This window comes from Eurypyga helias, unplaced genomic scaffold, assembly GCF_000690775.1.
Source record: "Eurypyga helias isolate BGI_N326 unplaced genomic scaffold, ASM69077v1 scaffold3880, whole genome shotgun sequence".
Classification (NCBI taxonomy): Eukaryota; Metazoa; Chordata; class Aves; order Eurypygiformes; family Eurypygidae; genus Eurypyga; species Eurypyga helias.
In genome coordinates this window covers 1-13,530 of record NW_010226077.1, presented here as the reverse complement: position 1 = coordinate 13,530, position 13,530 = coordinate 1, and the positions used below count along the sequence as shown (strand labels likewise).

At 45.3% G+C, this 13,530-nt stretch overlaps 2 protein-coding genes across 2 annotated transcripts in view; one reads left to right on the top strand and one right to left on the bottom strand.

Moving 5' to 3' along the window:
- PRKD3 (protein kinase D3) overlaps positions 1–4,650 on the top strand; it is a 36,460-nt gene extending 31,810 nt beyond the window's left edge. Inside the window, exons 14-18 of the mRNA XM_010151367.1 lie at positions 360–521; positions 981–1,079; positions 2,528–2,795; positions 3,333–3,418; positions 4,355–4,650. Coding sequence (XP_010149669.1) covers positions 360–521; positions 981–1,079; positions 2,528–2,795; positions 3,333–3,418; positions 4,355–4,528 — 789 coding nt within the window. The 3' untranslated portion in view covers positions 4,529–4,650. The remainder of the gene's footprint in view (positions 1–359; positions 522–980; positions 1,080–2,527; positions 2,796–3,332; positions 3,419–4,354) is intronic.
- A 3,546-nt stretch (positions 4,651–8,196) lies between these two features.
- Positions 8,197–13,477, bottom strand: NDUFAF7 (NADH dehydrogenase (ubiquinone) complex I, assembly factor 7; the record flags this gene model as incomplete). The annotated part of the gene is made up of 8 exons (XM_010151376.1): positions 8,197–8,420; positions 8,748–8,921; positions 9,245–9,388; positions 10,060–10,173; positions 10,880–10,938; positions 11,428–11,638; positions 12,640–12,750; positions 13,388–13,477. Coding segments are annotated over 8 exons (1,116 nt in total), but the record flags the coding sequence as incomplete, so codon positions are not given.
- Between the last annotated feature and the right edge of the window lie 53 nt (positions 13,478–13,530).

The window sequence follows — 13,530 nt, the reverse complement described above, 5'->3', positions numbered from 1 at the left end:
GGCTCCACGTTGTCTCCACAGGTAGCAGGAAAATAGTATTTTTGGCTGTCTTCCACTATGGGTTCCTCAATCTGAGTGTTGTTCTTGCGTGTTCTGTACTCAAGCTACTGAGTGTATCAACTGTAAAATTAATCAATATCCATAACTTGTGTTAAAACAAATCAGTCTTAATAGTGATAATTGGCACGTTTCATGGGTTGATGTTTATGTTTCAAGCTACTTTCTTGCCTCAGACATTCTGTTTTTTCATCTAACTCTCCACTTTACTGCTTTTTGATTTGAGCTGCAGCATTTTTGTCTAATTTGGGATATTTCATACTGTTTTATTTTAATGATGTACCTATACTATTTTATTTTAGAATTTGCACCACCCTGGAATTGTGAACCTGGAATGTATGTTTGAAACCCCGGAACGGGTCTTTGTTGTGATGGAAAAGCTGCACGGAGATATGCTAGAGATGATTCTTTCCAGCGAGAAAAGTCGACTCCCAGAACGAATAACTAAGTTCATGGTCACTCAGGTTGGCATTCAGTCTCTCTCCTTCAAAAGGAAAGGCTAGATTTGCCTTTTGTAATTACCTGAGAATGAAGTTTGGAGGTTTTCTGAGCTCTTATCTAAAAGAGACAGCACAGAGGGCTGCACATCTAATAAAAGTTGAATAAACATGGAAGAATTTTAAATGTTAATTACGTGAATTCTTTTTCCCTTCTTTCCCAAGATAAAACATACCGACATCTAAAGATGCGTGTCTAAACAGTAAGCGTTCAAAAAGACAGAGAGGGAGGAAGGGGAAAAAAAAAATCAAACCCGTTAATTCCAAGTCTTGATAGGCTGGAAGAAAACAGTACTTGCATAGTGTATATATGGGTTAATTCTTGAAGACTCTGTTGTTACAAATTACTGTGTTGCTTAGTGTGTGTGGCTTTTGACACTCTCGATCTCCTTGAATTTTTCTGAAAATGTTATTTCCTTTTTGTAGATACTTGTTGCTTTGAGAAATTTACACTTCAAGAACATTGTGCACTGTGATTTAAAACCAGAAAATGTACTACTAGCATCAGCAGAGCCATTCCCTCAGGTGAGTGAAGATTAAAATACACTCCTCTCGTCACTTCTTGCTGTTCTTTTTTTAAAGAAACACAGGCGTTGCAGCTTAAAAGGTGACCTCTCGGGGGACTGTTCAGCTGACTTAGTCTAGAATTACTTGAACTACATGCATTGTAGCAGTCTTTAGCCCAGCTTCATGCTCAGTGGTCTGTTTCAGTTTCTCTCCCTTTGGACGCAGATCACGTTCCGCAGGAGCGCTGTGCGCCAGCGCTCGTCCTTTCAAGGAGCCTGAGTGCAGCTACTGCCAGCACTTAGCAGAAGGCTGCGTTGGTTTTGATGCTTGTGAAGAGCGCGCGGACATTGGTAGTCTGGATTAGTGAGAACAGTCTGGTGGAAAAGGCAGAAGGCTAGAAGCTTCAAGACCAGTCCTTGTTTCTGTTCCAGTGCTGTTTGACCCTGGCAAACAATTTCTTCCCTGCTGTGCCTCTCCTCTTCACTCTGGCTGCCTTACAAGCTGTTGTGAAAAGGGACTGGCTCATTTGTCACTGGTCTTGGTCGGGGATCTTCGTCAGTATGTGTGATATTACATTGTTATATAAACTAGACAGCTAATTTCTGTAAGAGAAAAGCTGTTCAGTGGTGTTGGTTGACTGGTGTAAGTGTTGACAGTACATAAACACTATTACCTTAGGTTCTTTGGATAGTATGGATTTTGTGGAGGGTATGCAGAACTGAACAGCTGCTAGGCAGCACCAGGGAATTGCTTCCAATCCTGTGACATTAGTGCAAAGTGGAGTCAACTTTTTAGGGAGTCACTGGTATGTCTTTAGTGCTTTCTTCTATCCTGAGAAGGGCTTATTAACTTGAGGTTAGTGTTGGACTTGGTCTGGATCCTGTTTTCTGTACAAGCGTCTGCTGTGTACAAGCTAAGGAGCTGTCCCGGAACCGTGGAGATTGAGCATGAGCGCAGGTACCAGCTGTCGATGCTCTTTACCTGGATGGTCTTTGGACTGTTCTGTCCAGAGCTGGGTTTGAGTTCTACCTGAAACTCGTTTGATTTCTGAGTAACTGAAGCCTCTAGCTTCAGGAATATAGATGAGGCATGTGAGCTGACTGGGAGTCACATGCTTTCTTCATTTTAGTTCTGTGCCGTGTGAGGGTGTGGATGTGCCTCTGAAAATGAGTTGAGTTTGAAATTGGGGTTTTTTGTCCTTATTTGTGGCTGTGTACTGCACAGGCTGACTCATACCTGAGTCTGTGCGAGGCCAGTTCAGGTCTCAGTCTGAAGCACCGTGGTCTGCAAAACCAGCGGCCTAAAACCGTAACCAACGGGCTCACGTGAGGCTTCGCCTCTGTTTTAGTGCATACGCTGATTAAACGGTGGCAGAAACACCGTCAAGTACCGCTGTGGTCTTGGGCAGCAGCGTGCTTTGGGGATCAAGCCGAGGTTTCTCAGTGTAAGATGTGTTTCTTTTGCAGGTGAAGCTGTGTGATTTTGGCTTTGCCCGTATCATCGGTGAAAAATCTTTCAGGCGCTCTGTGGTGGGGACACCAGCTTATCTTGCCCCCGAAGTGCTCAGGAGTAAAGGTTACAACCGCTCACTGGACATGTGGTCAGTTGGAGTCATTGTCTATGTGAGCCTTAGTGGTACATTCCCATTTAATGAAGATGAGGATATAAATGATCAGATTCAAAACGCAGCATTTATGTACCCACCAAATCCTTGGAAGGAAATTTCCAGTGAAGGTAAAGAAATCAATTTTCTCTATTACAGCGTCTTTACATGTAGGTAAAATGCGTTCAGATGCTTAAACCCCCAGGTTTGTTCAGACAGCAGGGTGAGAATTACTGATAGTTTGAATTTAGTAGGCGATGCCAAAATGGGTAAGTAAGAGCTGGCATAGGCTTGTGAATGTTCAGATCATTTTGAGGGCAGGAACAGCCAATAGATTTACCAAAAAAAATTAACTGCATGCATGGGGAGTGGGATAAATAACTTGAAATGTCCCAAAATTCCCAATGAAAAGTAAGTGATGTGTATTTTCCGAACCCTGATCTCAAAACATACTTCATCTAAGCTGTAATTACATAAACGCTTCAAAGTTGAATCTGGAATTTTAGTTTTTTATGTTAGCAAGTGCAACAAAACCTGGACCCAAGTGCCAGGTCTGAACAACCTAAAAGTTTACAAGGTTGGCCTCTGGAGCTCTCCAATGTGGTGATTAGCGTTTATATGAGGTGATTAGTATTTTAAACGATGTAACTTCTGTTCTTCTTTGTCAGCCATTGATTTAATAAACAATTTGCTGCAAGTGAAGATGAGGAAACGATTCAGTGTTGACAAATCCCTTAGTCACCCCTGGTTACAGGTAAACCCATCTGCCTTTGTCGCTGTATTTATAGTGGGTGAATAAGGATTTTTTGGATTAAATCCTTCTGAGGCTTATTAAAACTGCCACTGTGAAAGTCTGTTAACAAGCACCCATGGACGGTTGAGTGTTTCAAGCTTTGCATGTCACGTGCTCCGGGCTGCTGCCCATCTGGTGATGGCTTCTTCCCTCAAGGAAAAATTTGCCTTACTGTCTCTCCCACCCCTTACTTGGGCTGACAGCAGCATAGATTTCGCCCTTCTGGCACCTCTCCTGAATGAGTGATGAGCGCATGGCCTCCCACTGACGTCAGCGTAGGGAGGGGGTGTGCGCTCTGTCTTGTGGGCGTTTTGGAAGAGTTGTGTGGAAAGGAATTGATCCGCTTCCTTGACGCGGGTTCCTTTCACGATCCTGCATGCACATATCCGTGCACACGGCTAACTTAAAAGACATTAAGGGGAAAATCCAATTAATTCTGAGAACCAACAATATTGGAACGAGGATAATTTCATGTAGGTGTATATACGCAATTAATTTCTTGAAAAAGCTAACATAGCTGTCTTGTTCCTAAACATTTTCATGATTTACAGTATTCCAACCTCAGATACTAGCCTGTTCAGTTTTTAACCATTCTTTGTGGATACTCTGGGGTATTTGGGGGTTGGATCGGCAGTTAACAGATCTTGTTGATTACATCATAGAATCACAGAATGGTTTGGGTTGGAAGGGACCGTACAGACCATCTAGTTCCAACCCCCCTGCCATGGGCAGGGACACCTTCCACTAGACCAGGGGGCTCAAAGCCTCATCCAGCCTGGATGGATGCCATTGCGTGGCTGTTCATACTAAAAGGGGAGACAAACTGCAGAATTTATCTATGGGAATGTAGTGCTGCTGTTTCTTAAACTGCTTCCTTAAATCCCTCTCGCTCCTTAGGATTATCAGACGTGGCTTGACCTCAGAGAATTTGAAACGCGCATTGGAGAGCGTTACATTACCCACGAGAGCGATGATGCACGCTGGAAAGAACACGCTTATGAACACAACCTTGAGTACCCCCAGCATTTCATTATGGCTCCGAATCCAGATGACATGGAAGAGGACCCCTGATTTACCTATTATGCTCAATGGCATAAGGAAGGATGCTCCAGACAGAGACTGAGGATAAGTTCTGGAACAGCTGTTGCTCTTTCTGAACGCTGTACACACAGTTCCGTGTACGAAGCCCCAGAGGATCCTGAATTGGCGTGGGAACTGACTGTCGTTTGACAAGCTTTTCTCCATCTCTGACTTAAAACTACGAGAAGTTACTGGGGATAAGCCCCGCCGGGTGACATTTCACCAAGCTCTGCGGCTACAAAGCCATTTCTGAGGTGTAATGGGTACAGATCGAATGGTTTGTGTGTTTTTCAAGGTCGGGGTTTCCCCCCCCCCCAGCCTACACAATAAGAATTTTGTAATGGTTTTCTAATCCCTATTTACTAGGCCACAGAGGACTGTTTTCTGTTACTTAGATACATCTCCCGTTTCCTAAACTGTGCACGGGGAAAAGACACTGTAAAAGAAATGGGTGCAGAATACCTTGGCCAATAGCAACATCCAATGGTTTAGGTCGAATAGTTTCACAGACAAAGGAATAATGTGCTGCTGTTGTGACAGGTAAATACATGCGTCTTTGCCCGAGTTGAACCTTTTCCACATGCCCCAGCAAAAGAAAACCCTGTAACTTCTTACATTCCTCTTGAAATGCTGGCTGACAATCTAGGGGGATGACCATCAGAGCTGTGCTGGTCCTTTATTTGGTCTGGGAAAGCAGAGCAACACGCCCCAGCAGGGGGTGTGGCGCGGCTGGCGCAGGGCAGTGGTGCGCACCCAAGGCGTTTCGCCTTAAAACCACACCAGTAATGCGCAGGGGGCACACGAGACTTGATGTAGCGTATCCTTTCGCTCTGGAAAAACAGCTTCTAGCAGAAGGATGTGGAGGAATAGGGAAAAATAACACGCAGCTTTCTTGGAGTAATTAGATTTTTAAACTTTTCTAATATTTTTCTAATTTTTTTAAGGTTCCCTGGACGTACATCAGGAGTAGTTTATAGCCTGCTAGCTTGTATCTTAACTCTGCTCAGAACCTCGGAGTAACGGTGGACATAAACCACCTGTTGCTTCTGCCAGGGCAGCTGGACTGTGGGAGAAGGGGCTTTGCCTTCTGACCACAACCTGCGGCGCCCCCGTCGCCTCTTCTCTGCGCTCAGCCGTGTTGTTTGAGCTGAGCCACCACTCCAAAGCCACCTCCCGATCCAGGTTTTATGCAGAGGCTTCAGCTGATGGATGCCCAACCTCTTACTGGGCTTGTGGCACAGTAGAGGGAGCAGCAGCATTCTTTGGAAACGATTCCCTCGGAGGACAGCGATTCCCTCAGAGGGCAGGGTAGCAGTTAAATTCGTGGTATATCAAAGAGGATTGAGGCTGTGAACACTAAATGCAAATAGAGGAGGGTTTTTTGTGTGTGTCCTATTTTAAAAAACAGACAAGGTGAGATCTTCCCATCTGGGTGGGGTAACAGCATTGTGCTGCTGGAAGGTGCTGGAGGGCTGTACATACCCCTGGTAGGCCAAGCTGCTTCACTGGAGCTGGGGTTGAAATGCTTTTTAAAATAAGGATACAGGCGTGAACTGCAAAGTCCATGAGAGGCTTTGGGGCATCTCCTCTCCCCTGCAGAGATTTCTTTTTTTGGGAGGTGTGTGTATAGACCAGTGTTGCTTCTCTGCTGGCGCTACCCAGGCAAGGAAGCAGGTGAGCAGGCTCTTCTCAGAGAAAGAATTGTACACGGTTATTTCTGGGCTGGCGGCTGCTTGTGGTGACAGTGACCTGGCAGTAGGGTCAGTGGCAGGTGCAGAAGTATGTACCCACGGGTAGGTTTGGGGCTTTAACCCACCCTTCCTTTCCCCGCTGCCCTTTGTCTAACGGCCACTGCATTGTGTACGTGTGCAGGTTGGGAAAGGCTGAACTCCAGCCTCCCCGTTAGGATGTGCCACACCGTGTGCCAACATTGGGGCCATCTGTACGGCAGTTTCTGGCAGCAGGCAGAGCGTTTCCAACCACCGCGCGTCCTCTCTCCCAACACGTTTTCTCAGGTTTGTGCAGGGAATTTGCCCCCTCCTACACCGGAAGTTACCCTCCCCCTTTTATGCCTTCAAGGCAGTGCAGAGCAGTACAGAAGGGGCAGAGTTTGAATCAATCCTGAACCCTGCTGTCTCATTAAGGCAGGGATTCAGGGCTGGCTCTCCAGGGAGGCACCCTTTGCCAGCTGGGGAGCCAGAGCGATCACCTCTGAAGCCGGCGGTCTGTGGCTGCCCAGGCTTGGCAGGGGAGGCAGTGCTTTTGATTAACTTCCACCACTCAAGCGACCGAAATCTCGGCAGAGCCATCTCCGTTTTACCATCCTCGCTCTAACAACGTAGATACAGTCTGGTTTCACACCTCAGATTTGATACCTGAGCTGTCACTTCAGGTTTTCCTGGGGGTTTGGTTTTTTTGTTTGTTTGTCTTGTTTTAAGGGAGAAGCCATCTTGGAATAGAGGAAGGCGGGGACAGTGATGAAGTAGAAGGCCTGATTGATGTCTCTCCCCCCTGAAGTCTGCTCTGCTCCACAATATTACATGAGCTATTTATTCTTCAAGCTGTATTATCAAAAAAATGCTGTTGGCCTGTGGAGATCGCCTGACCGTGTACACTTAAAGGGCCACAAGCAGCTAACAGGCGAGGAACCAAAGCGATCAGAAGTACGTTAGGAGTCAACCTGCTTTGAAGTAGTAAAAATAGCTGGGTTTTATTCCCTTTTTTCCCTGCCCTGACTGCAGCCTTTGACAGCAGTAGGTCACAGTGTTTCATATCCTCACCCCTACATGAATTCAGTGGCGTTCATTCAAGAAATAGTGCTATGATGATGCTAGGAAAACGCTCATGTAAAATTTATAGCCTCAAAAGGACACTGTCAAGTACTTTTATATTTTTATACATCCCCTTGTTTGTAAATATCCTCTGATAAGCTTGAAAATAAAATTTATTTCCCTATCAGACTTGTTCTTTTCATTTATATGAATTCTCTCTCCTATCAAATGTTCTTGGAAGTAAATGTTTCTCTGTGCTTCCTTGTTTGTGGATTTGTCACCAGACAGGCCCTGCTATGGGAATGCTGTTAGTGGGTACTTCAGAACTAGTAACTCTTTCTGCATGGTTCCTTTCCTTGTATGAAAGTACCTTCAACAGTGTCAGGGCCTCTTGTGTTTTAAGCAAGTACCAAGGCCGAGTACAGTCCGCGCCTCTAGCACGTGTTTGTCACTGACAAGTTTTAACTTGATCGCACTAGTAAACACTTCACTCACCTCTATCGTCCCCTGCAGCGCACGTGGAGCAGAGAAGGAACAGCACGTCCAGTGTTCCACTTGTACACGTACTGCTTGGAGCAGGTCAGCCGACAGGTTCACTGTGCTGCACTCCATTTACTCCGAGGGAGCACTCCCTCCCAGCGCGGCTAGGCCCGGAGGTGAGGGCTGCTGTGGAAAGTGCCTGGAGAAGTAACGTGACGTTTTATGTGCTTTCAGTTCAAAGATAACTCAAAATACTTAATTTTTTTCCTTGCTGTGTACACAGCTATATGCTTACTGCAAAACAATCCATGAAATCATACAAACAAAGGAGAAGCACTATGGTCCCGTGTGGGGTTATTTTAATTTAATAATTTGCTATTGAAAGCTACTGTATTAGACATTTTGCTGTAGTACTGAAATCACTTCAGTAAGAGTTCACCGAATCCAGCAACAGGCAGCGAGGGAGGCGCCAATTCTGGCTTCTGGTTGTTGTCAGGAGGGGCAAGTCGGTGGTGAGGCAGCAGGGCAAAAAATTTGAAACGGTCCCCCATTTTCTCGGGATTCATCAGCATGTCAGAGCTGTGAAGTAACTGCTCGCGGGTTGCTGTGTCACGTGAATTCTGCAAGAGCACCTGGGAAAAAGAGAATGGAAGTTGCAGCCCTTCCTGCTTTCCTGACTTCCCTTGTAGCTGCGATCTGTTACGTCTTCTTCACTGATGTAACAGCGACTGAGCGTTCAGCTGAAGAGGTGGGATCCCTGGAGCAAAGCTTTACATTAAATACTCTTAAACGTAATATGACCAGTTTACTTTAGGGATCCAGAGTAACTTACATCTAGGAGAAGCAGCTCTTTGATCTCACACTTACATATTATTTTAAAATCAGACTTTGTAAAATTGCTGCTCAAGAGTATTGCTGGCAGACTAGGAGAGTTTATGCACACGTCAACAGTACTGTACCTGCAATCGGAGGTCGATGCCCATGTTTTTTAGGAACTCCCGCTGCTTTATGGGGCCTAACATGGCTGTTCTTCCCTCTGTCATCTTTTGAAGATACCTGAAATCAACATCCGCTGTCAGGTCTGCTGTACCTGGAGCTGTCAGCACGTCATGGAGTTTGTGATTCCTGAAACCCTGGAAAATGACATTGGAAGATCACACTCAGTTCCTCTCTTACTGTAGCTGGGGCTAGCAAAGGCTGCGTTGTGCCTGTGGGAACAGCAAACCGTACTGTGAAAGTCTGGGATAGATGTAGCACAGGCTCAGATTACCCTTTCTGTCCGGCACAAAGCCTTCTGTGTACTGATTAAAGAAGAACTCAATTACTCAGTTTCATGACTGCAGCATATATGTGGCTTTTGCTGTTATGTCCACCCAGGACCTTCCTCTTAGAAAAACTTAATGATCCAAGTGACCAATAAAAGAGTATTTTGGCTTCATATTTCAGGGTGACTTACCCGGAATGTGTCAGTTGCGGTTCCATCGTGACCATAATCAGCAACCAGTGCAGCCCCACCATCCTTTTCTATACGAGAGGCAAGCCTCTGGATGATGACACCAGCCTCTGGACACACTTCCACGTGATCTCTCGTTTCTTCAGGCTAGTGCAGAGTTTAAAGACCAAGACACCTGGGTTAGCAAACAAGTACAGGGGCAAGACTTCTTCCATGCTCGACGTCTTGGGATTGTCACCGCTTCACTGGGGCACAGAGGTCCAGGGGTGTAACTCTAGGCTACCCAGAGCTAGTGCTTTCAATTCGTGTTTTCCAAGTGCTGGACTGCAGTCACGTCCAACCCCCAGGCAACCGAAATGAAAACGCTTGTGACAAGAACAGCTGCACCAGGTGAAACCGCCTACTGCGGCGCCAGAAGAAGAACAGCTCTTCAGCTGCGCACGCCCTTCAGAAAGGCATTTCTGAGTGGGTTTTAATCTCGGCTATTTCATTTTGTAACTTTAGGAATTCAGCGAACTTTAGAGAAGACAAAAAGAGTAAGTAAGCCTGGGCCGCTTTCCGTGCAAGGTCAGCAGAGCAGGGAAGCTCCCCGCAGCACTGGATGCGTACATGGCCCTGGCTCAGGCAGGCCCCCTGCAATGTGGAGCTCTTCCCGCCACCCTGCTGCCTCCGTTTGCACTCGGCAGCGTTTTGCCCCTTGAAGGTCCAATTCTGCAGAGTTCTATGCACGTGTTGATTTCTGTGTTTACAACACCCCGCATTAAATGCGTCTGGAAGCAGTAAGCTGGACATACTGACTCGGGCAGGCGTAACCTTACCTGAATGAAGTTTTCTGTTGCGGGGGTACTGGATGGCGACAGGACAAACCGCAGCCGGTCAGGAACTTCCGGATCTATGTCAACCAACACCTCACGCCAGCCTCTCTCCGTTCTCTGTTTAACAAACCCAGAGTACTCATTTCAAGCTCAACTGGGCAGATGCTTGGGCTTTGAACTAAACCGAGGCGTCAAGCGTCTTTGCAGAAGTTTTAAGAATGTTATATGCTATTAACAACAATTATTCACTCTAATTAATTCCAGTAACTGCCTTGGAAAAAAGTCTGTGGCAAAGGCCAGTCTGCAAATACAGGTTTAATTATACTTGAAAGGAATGAATGGTGCTGTTGAGAAACATGCTGCCTCTTCTACTGGCAGTGTTCAACTTCTCACAATAAAATAATTTCGTCTACCATGGATTTCCATAAACTAATTATAAAATTGAAGTTGCAAGTTTCTTCTGAGTCCTAACTAGCCTTTATTTTGTTATTCTTGTTACCATTCAAACGGGAGCCCTTCAAAGCCTTGCCTTTGTTAGTAGTGGTACATAAAATAACGTTGAAGTGAAAAGCTTAGCATAAGAAAACACTTGAGACTTATCTAAGCAAAAAGGAATCTTTAGCTTTCTACAAGTTTTTCCATTCAAGAGCAATTATTAACTCTGTATTATCATGTAAATTAAGCCTTATTTGTCCAAGTTCAGTTTAGAAATACTTTATCACCATAAACAATGCGTGTGCCTACTTTGGCACCCTAATTCTATTCCTCAAAGCCAGAAGTTGTTCCGTAGATGGCCACAATTACAATAATTTTCTTGCTATACCTGAAACTTATGTATTGGCAGGGCATCAAAAAACTCATGTGCGAGGTAAAAGCTGTAACCTGTGGGAAGATAAAAAAAGAATGCGTTAAATCAGGAATGCTTTCATAGCAGCTTGCAGTTGAAATTTAAAATGTTTTTATGAATTTTAATGAACTAAACCTAATTAACGTGGATGGGAAATCACGATCATTACTTCCAACTTGGATACATCAAAGACAGCATTTCTACTGCTAGCTATAGCTTCTTGTCCATGAATTTTAGATCCGTATCTCATGAAAGGAGATGTAAGCACAGCCAGTAAATGGTTTCCCACAGAAAAAGTCAAAATATCTTAACTTGGGCAGCTATCCCAAAATGAAGGTAATCAGAAGAGGTAGTAGTTACGAGGACAAGTCAAGATTCTGCCTCAGACTCGTATGAGAAGGAGGAGCTAGTATGTATACCATGTTTCTCCCCATTATGAAGGCTAATGGAGACATCCTCAGTTATCAAATGCTGCAAGTGGAGGAAGGACGCTACCCCTGGGACAAGACGTTAAACCTCCTCACCTGGTGGCACATCTTGAATGTCTCTGTACCAGAAAATGGGAATTCCAGTCTTGCTGATGCCTTTCATGTAAGCAGACTCATCCTCAGGGTTTGCCTGCACCTTCCCTCCTGTCAGCATCTGCGCTTGGATGTCGCTGAGTTTAGGACTCACTTCTACCAGATGAATAGAGACATCACATTTACTAAGTAAAGAGCCAAGCTGGTTGAAGACCTGCAAAGGCAGATGAATTCTATTAGGGACAGACACGTGCTGTATACGTTAAAGGTTTAAGAATTAACCTTTAATCTCATTAATTCAAGATAATACTTAGTTGGCTTTCATTTAACCAGACAGTCCCAGTGGAAGAGACTGCATTTTGCTCCCTCAGAAGGAAAGGGGAATTTCTTCACCATTTTTTGTTAGAAGCCTAGCAGCTTTTATTAAGTTGGCAAAGCACAGCGCACATTGTACAGCTGTAAGGGCAGCACCATGAAATGCCAATTGAGAATAGTAATAGCCTGAAAGTGAGTAGCTCCTCCAATACCTGCAGTGGGTTTAGCATTAGGAGAAAAATGGTTCAGTCTTCCCCAGACACCATAAATAAGAAGTGCTGGAGTTATTTATTCTATTTACATATGTGAATGAAAAAGTTCTTCTGAGGTACTAAATCCCATTAGCAATTTGGTTTTTGAATTAGTGCGTTTTAATTACTAGACAGCTGTGTAAGCAGGATAGCACAGAAAGGGTTAACTCAGAAGAAATAAGCTCCTGAAATCCCCAAAGGAACCGACACAACTTCACTCCTGTATTATTGTCCTCTTCCCCTTTCTCCTATTGCTTGCACGGAGACCTCCCTTCCAGTTACATGCAGCAGCACCCTCCTAAATGGTTTTCAATTTGGATAACGCTTTCCTGTACAGAAATAACCTGGTAATGGAATATTCCTGCCTTCCCCTTCTATTGAGCAGTGTTTGAAAGATGATATGGCGTGTCCACACAGTGTGCACCCACCAGCCTGTATTCTGCTTTCAGCTCCCAAACGGGATCTCCTCACCAAACAGCAGGAGCTTGCATATATCCTAATTAGATTCTAAACTGCAAATCTCCTGACTCAGGTGATCAGGTTACTAGGGAAGGTTAAACCCTGACCGTAAAACCTCAGCGCTTCGGGTTTCAGAGCAGCCACAGAATAAAGCCAGAAATGGAGAGTGTTAATAGTACTTTTCACCTACCCGTAATATATCATCAGTAAGAGTGCCCCTCCCTGGGCCCAGTTCCACCAGCTGGAATGCTTTAGGTTTCCCCATGGCTATCCATTCACTAATATACCATATTCCTATTAACTGACAGCAAGAAAAAAACCACAAAACAAGAGTTACAGTAATAACTTCAGAACTTGTGCAAAGTCACATCTATTCTTTGTCTGATAATAACTGCAACACCGTACAACATTCTCTGCGTTTTAATGTTAAGAAATATTATACATAACGTTGCCTTCTTAAGTATGAAACCCAGTGATTGCTTGCTGTCAGCCCCGCAGACGCAGCTCTCCCTCAGTAAACGGGCAAGACTCTGCTCTGGTGGTTGGATGAGCTTTCCCTGCGGGCTCAAGCGCAGGTCACTGCCCAACAGCCTCTGAAGGGCTGTTACCCACGACAGTGCCTTTACCCGGGCAGGGTGGAGAACAGCGTTTAGCCACTCTCTGCTACTGGTGATGATACAAAACCAGCCTGAACCAGACCAAAATCCGAAGTTATGTTTGTGTAGGGCTTCCACAGTGGGGAACTACCGTAACACTTTTTATTTATTAACAAGTTCCATACGAAAACAAGTGTTACTAAGCACTGACACTCTCCCAAACTGTGACACAAGAAAGGAACCCCCGATCTCCCAGAAAAACAGCCTACTCCTCCAAACCCAGCTTCACTGCAACCTAAAAACGAGAAGACATTGCTTAAGAAATAAGGAACTCGGCGTTACCTCTCCAAATACCTGACTGATTTCAGGTGAGGTGACGAAGTCCCCGCCCTCGCCGACGCCGCCGTGGCGCGTGTAGTAGCCCTGCGGGGGAGAGAGGAGCCGGGGGCTCGGTGAGCGCCCCGGCGGGGCCACTCCCCGTCCGG